This window comes from Diabrotica virgifera, chromosome 5 (genome assembly GCF_917563875.1).
Source record: "Diabrotica virgifera virgifera chromosome 5, PGI_DIABVI_V3a".
In the NCBI taxonomy this organism is placed as follows: domain Eukaryota; kingdom Metazoa; phylum Arthropoda; class Insecta; order Coleoptera; family Chrysomelidae; genus Diabrotica; species Diabrotica virgifera.
In genome coordinates, this window is record NC_065447.1 from 19,837,921 (window position 1) to 19,853,399 (window position 15,479).

The 15,479-nt window shown below is 32.1% G+C and overlaps 1 protein-coding gene across 7 annotated transcripts in view; it reads right to left on the minus strand.

Annotated features, from left to right (window-relative positions):
* The window catches only part of LOC126885658 (gastrula zinc finger protein XlCGF57.1-like), a 118,233-nt gene that overhangs the window by 82,216 nt on the left and 20,538 nt on the right, over positions 1 to 15,479 (minus strand). The window contains exon 5 of one of the 7 annotated variants that reach the window (XM_050652340.1): positions 12,345 to 12,470. The exons of the other annotated variants lie outside the window; for them this stretch is intronic. Within the exon in view, the coding sequence (XP_050508297.1) occupies positions 12,345 to 12,470 (126 nt within the window). The remainder of the gene's footprint in view (positions 1 to 12,344; positions 12,471 to 15,479) is intronic. 7 annotated transcript variants of the gene reach the window in all.

Consider the following 15,479-nt stretch of genomic DNA (forward strand, 5'->3'; position numbering starts at 1 on the left):
ATAAAAACCCTAATCGAGAAAATAGTGGAATACAATAAACCTCTAGTTCTAGTTTTGATCGATTTTCATAAAGCCTTTGACACAGTTGAGCTTAGCAAAATATTACAGGCGCTTAAAGAATGCAGGCTAGATTATAGGTACCTATACAAAATTATTACACAAAATATACTTACAGGCAACAACCACTGTCAAATTACATACTAACAGTAATCACATAAAAATAGAACGTGGGGTTAGACAAGGAGACCCAATGTCACCTAAACTTTTTAATACGGTCTTCGAACATGCTTTCAAGAGTTTGGATTGGATGACAAAGGGAATAAAAATAGATGGAGAATACCTAAACAACTTACGCTTCGCCGATGATATAGTCATAGTAGCTGATGATCTAGGTATGGCTAGGTAAGAGAGATGGTTCAAGAACTCGTTGTGGCTACAGAAAATGTAGGTTTAAATATAAACATCTCGAAAACAAAAATAATGACAAATTTGGTACCCAACCAGAACATCAGTTGGGAAGGAAATAGAACTCGTAGATAGATATAAATACCTTGGACATGAAATTGCGATTGGCAGGGACAATCAGACTCATGAACTGAAGAGATGAATAGGTCTTGGGTGGGCGGCATTTGGAAAACTGAGAGAAACTTTTAAAAGTGAGTAGGCCACATGCCTAAAGAGAAAGGTATTTGATCAGTGCGTCCTCCCAGTCTTGACGTACGGATCAGAAAGCCTCGGCTACCAAACTAAGAGTCACGCAGAGAAGAATGAAGCGGTCAATGTTAGGAATAACTCAGCGAGACAAAATCAGAAACGAAGAAATCAGGAGAAGAACAAAGGTGACTGGCGTCATCGAGAGGATAGCCAGGTTGAAGTGGAGATGGGCAGGACACATAGCCAGAATGACAGATGGGCGATGGACGAAGAGGTTATTGGAATGGAGGCCAAGAGAAGCGTCGGTCGACCGCCTACAAGATGGACTGACGACTTGAGAAAGGTAAATAAAAACTGGATGAGAGCGGCGCAGGATAGATGGGGTTGGAAACAAGGGGAGGAGGCCTATGTTCAGCAGTGGACTTTTGAGGCTGGATGATGACGTAAGTATGGAATATTCCATACGTAGGTATGGAATACGTAAGTATAATTTTTTTCTGGGGATTTTCGTTGTTTTCCTCGTAATACGAGAGATGTCGCTAGATTGCGTCTCAAAAGGTGGGTTCATTGCATCGCGATGGTTTGCCTTAAAAGAGGCAGAATGTTCATATTCCCTTCAGAGTTGTGACTGCATAAACTTCACTGATGATGCATAAGGATGCTGAAATAGTTGCTATATGGAGATGGTAGTCCAACTCTGAATCGAATATAAACAAAACCTGCCTTGAACCCTTTTTTATCTTTTTCATTTTACTCAGTTTTTGAGTATTTAGAAACTGTCTTTCGGTCCTTTTCCTAGACGAAGAGAAGGTAAATGCGTGGCCTAAGTGTCCTCTATTTGCTTTCTCCTATTTTCGTCGTCTCTACGTGATTATATATTGTAAAATCCGGAGATATGGGATGCAGCCAGAAAGCAGTTTATTAACGAAAAGTCTTAGATTTAAAATATTGTTTATTATATTTTTATTTCAATTATTCTAATTGTTTAAAAAGTAGTAAACTTTGTATCTGGGGCTTTTCGTTGTTTTCCTCGTAATACGAGAGATGTCGCTAGATTGCGTCTCAAAAGGTGGGTTCATTGCATCGCGATGGTTTGCCTTAAAAGAGGCAGAATGTTTATATTCCCTTCAGAGTTGTGACTGCATAAACTTAACTGATGATGCATAAGGATGCTGAAATAGTTGCTATATGGAGATGGTAGTCCAACTCTGAATCGAATATAAACAAAACCTGCCTTGAACCCTTTTTTATAATTTTTTTGTTCATTTTAAGCAGATATTCCTGTGAAACGTCTTTGATTAGATAACACAAACTTTTTGATTTTCTTAGGTATTTTAATATCTCTGACATGTGATCAGAGGCGAAAGATATAACATCTTGAGACTCATAATTCAAGGAAAAATAGAGGGTAGGAGAAACGTAGGAAGGAGATGCGTTTCCTGGTTGAGGAACCTGAGAGAATGGTTTGGTTGCAGCTCAAGGCAACTATTCAGAGCAGCTGCCTCGAAGGTCAAAATAGCCATGATGATTGCCAACCTTCGTCGCGGAGATGGCACTTAACGAAGAAGAAGGTATTTTAAAAATTCATAAATTTGGGTATGTCAGTTTCGAGGCATATAATAAAATATTTTTTATGAGTTTTAACAGATTTATTGTTTTTATTTATTGTTTTTAAAATTGAGCCTAAAACGGAATCATAAATTGTTTCATTAAGGGGTAGGCGCAAAGTCTTGGTCAAATGCTATTTAAATGCATTCATTTTCTTCGAATCCTAAGACAACTAATAAATATTTTTGAAAAATTTAAACGCAGAATGGGAGATTACATACATTATTACCGAGGGCCGAAGTCCCTTAGAATAAACAAAAAGTTTCTTTTGAATGAAATATTTGAAATTTAAAATCCTCTTTTCCTCTTTTCTCTTCTCCTCTAACTTATTAAAATAAACATTATAGGAGTTTTCAGGGACTTTCAGCCCTCGGTAATAATGTAACCTTTCATTCTGCGTTTAAATTTTTCAAAAATACTTATTAGTTTTCTCAGGATTAAAAAAAATTGGACCAAGATTTTGCGCCTACCCTCATAAGAACAAATATAATTTTTAAGAATAAAATCAATCCCTGGTACTTATTCAGCATGATCATTTTTGACAAAGTAATTTTAAAGAAATTTCACAATTGCATGATTTTTATTCAATATGAGTTCTAAAATGCCTTTCCAAATTAACTTTTTGAGAAAACTGCTTAAGGTGATACAGTAGCGATCAACAGGTAGCCAAAACGCGTTCCAAGATTGCGGCTGTAATTTTGAATATTTTTTCGAGATATTTGGCACACGTATTCGTAATATAATAAAGAATGGCGGTACAGAGCCCAATTAGAAAAATATGTTAATATGTGGAAATTACTCTGTAATTAAATACAATATTAAAAAAACGAGCCTGTACCGCCATTAAGAAGAACAAAAAAATACACTTTCTTCAAATAAACTTTTTTATCCGATGCCTAGATTTTGTGTCATTTTGGAACTACTAAAATTTTTTATTTCATTAGTAATGTAGTTCCAAATTTTAGTAGTTCCAAAATGACACAAAATCTAGGCATCGGATAAAAAAGTTTATTTGAAGAAAGTGTATTCTTTTGTTCTTCTTAATGGCGGTACAGGCTCGTTTTTTTAATATTGTATTTAATTACAGAGTAATTTCCACATATTAATATATTTTTTCAAATTGGGCTCTGTACCGTCATTCTTTATTATATTACGAATACGTGTGCCAAATATCTCAAAAAAATATTCAAAATTACAGCCGCAATCTTGGAACGCGTTTTCGCTACCTGTTGATCGCTACTGTTTCCTCTTAAAACAGATGTTGCACTTGTAAGGATTTTCTCCACTGTGCAGTCTCAAATGCATTTTTAAAAAACTTCTATCACTAAACTGCTTTAAACAAAGTTTACACTTCTGAGGTTTTTCCCCAGTGTAAATTCTCTTGTGTACAAAAAAATACTTGATCCTTTGTAAAAGTTATATTTAAAAGGCCCCAATAAGGGTTACATCACATTAACAAAACGTTTTCGGATTAACAAATAATCCATCATTAGTGTTAAAAGCCCTAAAATAATAAGTATAACTTACTAATAAGGTTAAGAATTGCCAGAGGTCATACTTACAATAGGATGCATACCTGAGCCACCAAAATGTTATGGGTAAAAACCCTTTAATTAAGGCCTTAATAATAATTCTAAGTCTATTGTTTCCACTTTGTTTTCCTAATAAATACAACTTATTGTTGACCTGGTACCTAAATACAGTCGAGTCCGCGAGTCTTCACCCGTGCGTCATCACTTAAAGCATACGAAATAAGTCGGAAATCTATAGGGCTTTTCATCGACTGTCATTTGTTTCGAGCTTCTGTCATATGTTGTATAATATTAATATACACGGATTATATGACATATGACAGAAGCTCGAAACAAATGACTGTGAATGAAAAACCCTATTTCACGCAACAACAACTGACAGAAAGTGGCTACTGTTCCGATTACGGGTTTTATTATAAAATTTGACGTTATCAAATATATAGAATGTCAAATGTAAGTTTTGCTTCAAAATTTTTGCGCAGAATTACAGCTACATTTCAAGTAGCTTAATAAATTCTTTTATTATTATTGATTAATAAATAAATAAACAATTTATAAAAAAATCCAATAACATATTTTATTTTTGTTATTTTATTCACTTTGACGGAAATCTAAATACAGTCATTTCTTTACTGTGTGAATGACGTTAGCTTTGTATGTTTTAAATATTAATTGCCTAAATATAATTATTTACCTTAAAATTTCAAAGCCCAATATAAAATTAGTTGTGAAAACAACAGTTTGTGTAATATAAAGAAACTTCAAAACGCAAAAATTCGACAAAAACCGCAAAAAGTTCAACTGACTGACAGCCACAAAATTAAACAAATCAGAAACGTCAAACAAATTGTGCCTAAAATATGAAAACATACCGAATCGTCTTTTTTTGTACCTATCTCTTTTCAATGCACTGAGTCTAGATGGTTCATAAAAATAACATGTGTTGTTACTTAATAACAAACGGCAGCTGGTTTGTCATGAGTTTCATGCATGGAAGAGAATGATGCTAGATAAAAAGTATGTGTTTTATCTCGCCAGGTATTAATGACGCACGGGTAAAGACTCGCGGACTCAACTGTATCATGTTTTCATATTCATGTTTTTAATCATTGCATCAGTTTTTTACATTTGGGTTCGAATATTTTTAACCCCAATATATGGATATTTGATAATGTTTTATTTTCAACATCAACATAAACTTATTTGACTAAGTAACAATACAACAATAAGTTTTCAATTAAAAGTCACTTAGTAATATTTTTAATATTTTTCAATATCATTAATGTTTCTATTAGGTTGACAACTTTGCCTTTCAGTTGCCAGATGATGCCAGTCACCTACTCCATAAACGTCAGTTGCAATGCGGGGATAAGCTTTCGTAGTTTTGCCACTTCTTCGGGCAGAGAGCAGCAAACCTACGCCTCTCTGATAATGACTCCAAATAGAGTCGAAAATCGTCGATTTAAAGTGCTGGTTTGCGCTCCCTGTTCTAAGTGAAAAATAAGACAGTTTTGCCTTCGCATTGCAACTGAATAAAAATGGAATACATTTTTATTTTATTTTTAACAATACAACAGTTCATAACGTTGCATTGACAGTTTGTGTTTGACATATGTACTTCTAAAGTTCCTTTACCTTTAGTTGACATTCAACTCTCAATATGTGAGGTTAATCCCTTTCACATTACACCCACGTGGGTTAGAGTCCTGTGTTGCTCTGGGTAATATCCAGGAATATTTGCAACATCCAATATTATTATTAACAATATGTAGTATCATTTAAGATCGTGTAACATTTAAAGGGTTTTTACCCATGACATTTTGGTGGCTCACGCATGCATGCTATTGTAAGTATGACCTCTGGCAATTCTTAACCTTAGTCAATTTTTACAACATTTTCCTTTACTAATTAGGTTATACATACTTATATTTTTTGTGACTTATGGTATACAGCCAGCTACAGGAATTTTATTTTCCTCGTGGATTTTTGTCTTATGTACATCCAGAGAAAGTTTATGAGCAAACTGCTTTAAACAAATTTCACACTTGTAAGGTTTTTCCCCAGTGTGCACTCTCAAATGTACTTTCAAATGACTTGCTTTACTAAATTGCTTAAAACAAATCTCACACTTATAAGGTTTTTCCCGAGTGTGCACTCTCAAATGTGTTTTCAAATGACTTGCTTTACTAAATTGCTTAAAACAAATCTGACACTTGTAAGGTCTTTCCCCAGTGTGCACTCTCAAATGTACTTTCAAAAGACTTGCTTTACTAAATTGCTCAAAACAAATTTCACACTTGTAACGTTCTTCGCCTGTGTGAACTTTCTTATGAATATCCAGAGAAACATTATAAGCAAACTGCTTAAAACAAATTTCACACTTATAAGGTTTTTCCCCGGTGTGCAATCTCATATGTACTTTCAAATGACTTGCTACAATAAACTGCTTTAAACAAATTTCACACTTGTAAGGTTTTTCTCCATTGTGCACTCTCAAATGTACTTTCAAACTAGTTGTTCTAGTAAACTTCTTCAAACAAATTTCACACTTGTAAGGTTTTTCTCCCGTATGTGTTGTCATATGTCTTTTCAAAACCCCTGAGTCGGTAAACCTCTTCAAACAAATTTCACACTTGTAAGGTTTTTCCCCAGTGTGCAATCTCATATGTAATTTTAAATATATTGATTTAGTAAACGCCTTAAAGCAAATTTCGCACTTGTTTTCGCCAGTGTGAACTTTCGTATGGTCATCCAAATTTCTTTTTTCAGTAAAATGCTTAAAACAAAGTTCACACTTGTAAGGTTTTTCTCCTGTATGTGTTCTCACGTGTCTTTTCAAATCACTCGCTCTTTTAAACAGCTTAAAACAAATTTCACACTTGTGAGGTTTTTGTCCTGTGTGAACTATCATGTGTTTTTTTAATGAACATATGTGGGAAAGTTGATTAGAACAAATTTTACAATTTGTTTTTTCTTCTATAGGTTTATCACATGAATGTACAAGTACCGTTTTCGTAGTTTCCGATGTGTTTTCATCTTCAAGAAAGCCTAAAAAAAAACGAAAATATATTTTTTTATTTCAGAAAAATCAAATACAATAAAAATTTTTTGATAACTTGGTATCGTATGGCTGAAATACACTATTTATGGCATGATCTAAATTTTAGTTTTTGGAAATGGTTTGAGTTCAGAGATTAAGTGAAGCACATCGTGATTTAATAACATGCTCATTATTCACAATTTTTGAATAGATAATAACACCTATTACTTTACCTGTGAGTAATACTTCATTACTCACGAACTGAAGTTAGGTTCAAGTGGTGCATACCACTTTTAATATACATATTATTCCTATATAAACTGCAAATAAAATTACTTAAACTTGTTTATTTAATACATAATTATTGTAATTGTAATGGATCAGTATATTTTTTACGTTTATACATTGTTTACTATAAATTTTGACGTTTATCATTTTAAGTGACAGTGAAATTAGCGAATTTCAATGTGTCGGTTGAAATTTACAAATTTATAACTTAAGAGCACACAGTAGCGATCAACAGATAGCAACAAACGCGGTCCAAGATTGCGAAAGTTCTGCGAACTTTTAAAAATGAGGCAACAGTGCGTCGGTAATTCGACACTGACAATGACGTTTATACTTTATACTATCAAAAACAATAATTTTTATACACATAGGCGCGAAATGTTGCCAAGTCAGTGACGTTCGATTTCTTGTTATAAAAAAATCGATTTTTAGTAGTTCCAATGTGACACAAAATCTAGACACGGGATAAAAAAGTTTATTGGAAGTAAGTGGATTTTTTTCTTTTTTAATGGCGGTACAGGCTCCTTTTTTCAATATTTTATTTAGTTATAGAGTAATTTCCACATAGATACTAACATATATCTAAAATTGGGCTTTGTACCGCCATTCTTTATTATATTACGACTATTTGTGCCAAATATCTCGACAAAATATTCAAAATTAGATCCACAATCTTGGAACGTGTTTGTTGCTACCTGTTGATCGCTACTGTTTGCTCTTAAGTGTATTGTGTTTATTGTAAAAAACAGACTTATATATTATCATAGACAGAGTGTCATTCAGAGCGAAGTGACGACACCATCTTTTTTATTTGGCTTAGTGCTGTTTCACTCTTACATGCTCTTACGTATAGTAAAGCTGCGACAGTTGTTCTCCCCTTGACTACCGCAAACCAGTCCATGAGATCTTGTCGTCAGAAAGCGCGAAAGGTAGGCTCACTCTATGTTAATATATACCTCTATGGTAAAAAGTGATATTGTGTTAAATACAGTGATGAGCGCACTTATAACCGGCAAAATAACGCAAAAGATGGAAAACATAATACGTTGTGAAATAAAAACAGATGAAACTAGTAGATATGGAAATTATAGACATAAACGTATAAATTAACAATACATTACATAGTTTCACATCCTTAGACGTCTGTGACAGAAGTATTTTATAAAATTCTCGTGTCACAGTGACAGTTTTCATACTCCTCCGATGCGTCTAAAGGTGAGAAACTATGTAAAGTAATGTTAATTTATACTTTTATATCGATAATTTCCACCTCCACTAGTTTCATCTCTGTTTACTTCACAATGTATTATGTTTTCCATATTTTGCGTTATTTTGCCAGGTTACTAGCGCCCTCATCACTGTATATTATACCATATTATATATAATTATATTATATATACTTACAGTGGGTGATCATATTATTAGAGCCACCTAGTAAAATTCAATGTTTTAGAGGAAGGGTATATAATTGAGCTGTATCATATATTAATGCATTTGTTTCAATTTGGCTGTCTTGTTACACTTTATGAAAGTGCAATAAATAATCTGACAATAGTGGCAACACTCATGTGTGGCAATGCGTGACTCAGATGCATTGTTTGTCAGTGCTGCCCAGCCTAGCTTGCAACTCGTGTGCCTATTATTTTGTATTCTTGGTGTTTAGAGTTATAATAAACTTTGTGAGTTTCCATTGCTCTCTAGTGATATTCTGACAGTCCTATCATTGTTTATATAGGGATAGTTGGTCAGCCCAATAGAAAAATTTGTTTGATTCAAATTGAGACAGTCACCAGATGTCCCCACAATTTCTGTCAGGGTCGCAACGTCAAAATGCATAGACACCAAGTTGGATACGATCCTATTCATAACACCCCAACTCGCATACATATTAAGAAAAATAAATATACAGTATGTCCCTGTAAGTTGTATCCATATGGAAAACTTTTTTATTATTAATTTTACGAAAAAAAGTTATTCTTCATAAAAAGCTCTGCATGGTCCAAACCAAAACCTTAGATTCAATCATCAGATATTAAATTTTATGAATATTATACGAGATATGTCAAAAAGATTGAATTTCACTCAAGAGTAAAGTACATAGCTTTATTTTTCACAATATTGAAAATTGCTATTATGAAAAATTGTTTACATCTTTGTAATTGAAAAAAAAATTTTTGAAAAATTATGGATAACATGACATTAGTTTCTGTTATTACAATTCTGGTAACTCTTTTATTATTAATTTTACGAAAAAAAGTGATTCTTAATAAAAAGTTTTGCATGGCCTAAGTCTAAAACCTAAAATACAACCATCTTATATCAAATTTTATCATTTTTTTACGAGGTGTGTCAAAAAAGATAAATTTAGATCAAAAGTAAAGTACCTTTATAGTTCAGAATATTTCAATTAGAAGAATGTAATTACATACTGAAACATAGTTTTTAATTCTAAATAACTTTTCATAATAACAATTTTCGATATTGTAAAAAATAAATGTATTTTACTCTTGAGCGAAATTCATATTTTTTGACACACCTCGTATAAAATTGATAAAATTTGACATAAGATGGTTGTATTTTAGGTTTTAGACCATGCAGAACTTTTTATTGAGAATCACTTTTTATCGTCAAATTAATAATAAAAGAGTTATCAGAATTGAAATAACTGAAAATAATGTTAGTTATCCATAATTTTCAAAAAAAAATTTCAATTAGAAGGATGTAATTGCATATTAGAATAAAGATTTTAATTCCAAACAACTTTTTATAATCCCAATTTTCAATATTGTGAAAAATAAAGCTACTTTACTCTTGAGTGAAATTCAAACTTTTTGACATACCTCGTATAATATTCATAAAATTTGTTATTTGATGGTTGAATCTTAGGTTTTGGACCATGTAGAGCTTTTTATAAAGAATAACTTTTTTTCGTAAAATTAATAATAAAAAAGTTTTCCATATTGATACAACTTACAGGGACATACTGTATATGGAAGAATATATTTAGAAATTAAATTAATGATGTCATACTATTATGTATATAATGACATCTTTAATCCAATTTCTAAGTAATATTCTTCCATATATATTCATTTTTCTTAATGTGTATGCGAGTTAGTGTGTTAAGAATAGGATCGTATCCAACTTGGTGTCTATGCATTTTGACGTTGCGACCCTGACACAAATTGTGGGGACATCTGGTGACTGTCTCAATTTAAATCAAACAAATTTTCCTATTAGGCTGACCTACTATCTCCCTATATAAACAATGGTCCTATACTATATTTTGTGAATTTAGTAAAAATTGCGCGTTCGTTACAGTAGTGGTACCAGAACATCATGGGAAATCCAAAGACATCTCACCAAGGAAAATCGCAGAAATAAAAACTTTAATATTCAATACTAATCACTCCAACAGAAACATAGCATCCATTTCTAAAGTTTCAAAGGCAACGTGGACCGTATAAAGAAAAAACTTACATACCATTATTAAACAAAAGTAAAATTTTCTGAGGTGGCTCTAATAATATGATCACCCACTATAGTTAAATATAAATAATGTACATTAACAACTTTATAACATACATCCACCGACAATAGCAATTTCCTATTTATTAGGTACATTAACAAATGTGCTTATAATTTATCGGAAACGAATAGAACTTGAACTGACTATTTTTTGTTGTATTTTTACAATACATAAGACAGCATTTGCTAATAGGAGGCAACTAATTATTGAGCCCTTTATTATTGGCAAACATTTATTTTGTAAATTATAAATTTAATCTCGAGCAGTTGATAATTATTTTTCACTAATTAAAATATAAAAATGTCGTAGAAAAAGTATAGTATTCTACTCGCATGTAACGGCTATTACTCACGGTGATGAATTACGACACTCACCTTCGGCTCATGTCGCAAACTTCATCACCGTGAGTAATAGCCATCATTACATGCTCGTTGAATAATATACTAGTATTTAACTCAAAAACTCAATTACAAACACATACCACATTACTAATTGCATTAATAAATCGCTTTGAAAACAATTCGTACCGAATCCACAAGAAAAAGAAATAATTTTTCCTATAGCTGGCTGTATACCATCAATCACAAAAATTTAAGGGGATAGGCGCAAACTTTCGGCTCCAATGCTATTTAAATAAATTCATTTGTTTCGACTCCAGAGAAAGCTAGTAAGTATTTTTTAAAAATTTAAACGAGAATGAAAGATTACGTAATAAACGAGGACCGAAAGTCTCTGAAAACTTTGATGTTAATTTTAATAATTTAGAGGGGTGAAAAAAAAAGAGAAAATTTAGTGTGATTTTTAATTTCAAATATCTCATTCAAAAGAAACTTTTTATTTATTCTAGGGGACTTTCCGCCCTGGGTAATAATTTAGTCTTTCATTCTGCGTTTAAATTAAAAAAAAAAATTATTTATTGTTTATTATTTATGGAAGATCCAAGCAGTGAATACACCAGGATATATTCTGTGATCCAAGTGTTTTGTTGTTCAATATGCTCCAGATTTATCTAAGAGTTCCATAGTAACAATATATTATTAAAAAGTCACTTTATCACTTTTCCTATTTTCTCGATTACGTATCAATTTAAGTATTAGTTTTTATTGTATAGTATATAAATTATTAGACAAGGCGAAAACGGCGGGTTCGAAGGGAAAAATATTCCCATGAGATTTTTTTGCATAATCACATTCGTGAGACATCCCAGAATAAGGTTCAAGAAGTCGCCCATGTGAAAAGTGGGCCAATTTTTTTTAATCAAATTTCAAGAATCAATATTTTTGGCCTGAACAATTTTTTATAAAATTTTTTGGACCATTCTGGACAAAAAAGGTCTCTTATAATTTTTCTCTAAAGTTGATCGTTTTCGACTTATAAGCAATTTAAAATTTGAAAAAAACGAAAAATGGCGATTTCGCTTGTGTAGGTAGGCTTTCAGTAGGTTGTAGTAACTTCTACTTGCAGGGACTTATTTTTATTTTGCATAACAAGCCTGGATGCCAGACTTTGTTAAAAGCCTAACTGATGTCTATAAAGGCCACTGTGCAGTAATTTTGGACTAATTTTGAACATATATGTTTTTTCACCCACGAGAAGAGGTGGTAGGTACTCACTCCCAGGGCAATATTTAACTGTGAGTGAAAGGACTAATTACAAGCAAGTGTTTAGTACTAAAAATTAATACTTATATTACCTGAGATATTCTTATCTGATTCCTTCTTCAAGTTTGTCAGATCAAAGGAGGTGGATAACTGAGTCTCTATATATCTTGGATTATCTTCAATAAACTCTTCCTTAATTACAGCTTTTACTGCCCTAGCTAATAAAAATTAAGATTTACATTAATTTCATTGTTTAGGACTAATTATTATTATTTGTGGTACTTGAATTACCCGCCGATATCGGATTCTACATGTGTCTTTGGCCACATTCAATGGACTCTTTCTTAATTTCAATGTTAGATTCCATAATCAACTATTTTTAATGGGAAATAAGCTACAATTTTACCAAAAAAATGATTTTATTAACGCTTCGAAACCCAAATCGGGTTTCGTTGTCAAAATACAAAATATGTAATTCCCAACTCAAGAATATCCGTCACAAAAAAAAATCATAGCATGTGATCTGTCTTTAAAAAGACAACCAAATGCAACGATGACAGTAAAATTTTCGCGTTAGAGATTCCATAGTAAATCACGAGGAAAAACCAGGAAAAAACCTCGTGATACTATCCCTACATCGTAAGGATTTGGTCTTACATTTAATTTAATTTAAAAAAACCAATACCAAATTCTGACTTTAATATGTTTAAATTATATAATATTAATAATACATAGATATACAATAAGTAATACTAAAATATAAAATTTGTACTAACTCAATATGTTATTGCCTAACTAATCGTGGTATTTTCTTTCTATTGACTTACTCCTTCAGTATGGGTAACCACATCCTACCGAGGAATTTGCGACACAATTGGTTTCATTTAGCATAATTAGAGCCGCTTCTTTGATTTTTCTCTTTTTACTATCTGATTCTTTCAGGACTATGCTTGAATCTCTCCACTGAACTCTATGTTCATTATCCCATGCGTGTTGACATATTTGAGATCTATCAAATTCTCTATTTCTCATGAATCAAGTATAGTCCTGAAAGAATCAGATAAAAAGAGAAAAATCAAAGAAGCGGCTCTAATTATGCTAAATGAAACCAATTGTGTCGCAAATTCCTCGGTAGAATTCAGTAGGATGTGGTTATCCATACTGAAGGAGGTCAATAGAAAGAAAATACCACGATTAGTTAGTCAATAACATATCGAGTTAGTACAAATTTTATATTTTAGTATTACTTATTGTATATCTATGTATTATTAATATTATATAATTTAAACATATTGAAGTCAGAATTTGGTATTAGTTTTTTGAAATTAAATTAAATGTAAGACCAAATACTTACGATGTAGGGATAGTATCACGAGGTTTTTCCTCGTGATTTACTATGGAATCTCTAACGCGAAAATTTTACTGTCATCGTTGTATTTGGTTGTCTTTTTAAAGACAGATCACATGCTATGATTTTTTTTTGTGACGGATATTCTTGAGTTGGGATTGATTTCATGTAATCGAATGAACTATCTTTTAGTAAAGTCGTCCCAGGAACGCAACTCATAAATATTGGCGATATCATTTTAAAGTCTTTTACTTTAAAATGTATAATATACCTCTGAATTGCCAATATAAATGAGTCAGATTAATAAATTATTAGAAAAATTTTGTTTACTTAGCAACAACATTTTTGTTTATTTTAGTAGTATTTTGACAACGAAACCCGATTTGGGCTTCGAAACGTTAATAAAATCATTTTTTTGGTAAAATTGTGGCTTATTTCCCATTAAAAATAGTTGATTATAAAAATACCACAAGGAAATAGCTTCAGAACAACTTTAGATTCCATAGTTAATAAATAAACTGAACCCAAAATCCCGTGGCGACACAAAAATCATAGTATTTTATATTTCATTTTTTATTTCCACCGTATTTGTTTTAGCATAGACTTATGTAATGTGCAACATCTTCACGTCTGGTCCCCCCCCTAAAAATTTGTATATGGGCGCCCATGAATCCAAGAAGTTGTACATATTCTGTTCTTGAGCTAGAATTCTATTGATGGACAAAAGAAATCATAAACCACCTGTTTAAACTCTTCTATAGTTTATTTTTTAACCAGGAGGAGTAAACTAAAAAGACAGATTCACACCCAAGAAAGTCACTAGAGTAATAACCAAATACACTCCTCTTGGTTAAAAAACAAACAAGAGTGGAGGCGACAGATCAACGCAGAACCACACAAGAAGTGGTGAAAACCTGCATCTATTAAGTGAAGTGAATATCTTGTGAATAGGTATCTCGTGAATATATTGTGAATATCTTGCATGGTGAAGCCGTCTATCAGCCTCTTTATATTCACGCTGCACAATTACTTTACAACTGGTTTAGAACTTCTGACCCTTCGACGTGCTGTCAACTATTAAGAAATTCCATAACATTTTGGTGGCTCACGCATGCATGCTATTGTAAGTATGACCTCTGGCAATTCTTAACCTTAGTCAATTTTTACATTTTCCTTTATTAATTGGGTTATACATACTTATTATTTTAGGGCTTTTAACACTGATGATGGATTATTTGTTAATCCGAAAACGTTTTGTTAATTTGATGTAACCCTTATTGGGGTCTTTTAAATATACCTACCTTTTACAAAGGATTCAATATTTTTGTGACATATGACTTATGGTATACAGCCAGCTACAGGAATTTTATTTTCCTCGTGGATTTTTCTCTTATGTACATCCAGAGAAAGTTTATGAGCAAACTGCTTTAAACAAATTTCACACTTGTAAGGTTTTTCCCCAGTGTGCACTCTCAAATGTACTTTCAAATGACTTGCTTTACTACATTGCTTAAAACAAATTTCGCACTTTTTTCGCCTGTGTGAACTTTCTTATGAACATCCAGAGAAGGATTATGAGCAAACTGCTTAAAACAAATTTCACACTTATAAGGTTTTTCCCCGGTGTGCAATCTCATATGTACCTACTTTCAAATGACTTGCTGCAATAAACTGCTTTAAACAAATTTCACACATGTAAGGTTTTTCTCCATTGTGCACTCTCAAATGTACTTTCAAATTAGTTGTTCTAGTAAACTTCTTAAAACAAATTTCACACTTATAAGGTTTTTCTCCTGCATGTGTTGTCACATGTCTTTTTAAAACCCCTGAGTCGGTAAACCTTTTCAAACAAATTTCACACTTGTAAGGTTTTTCCCCA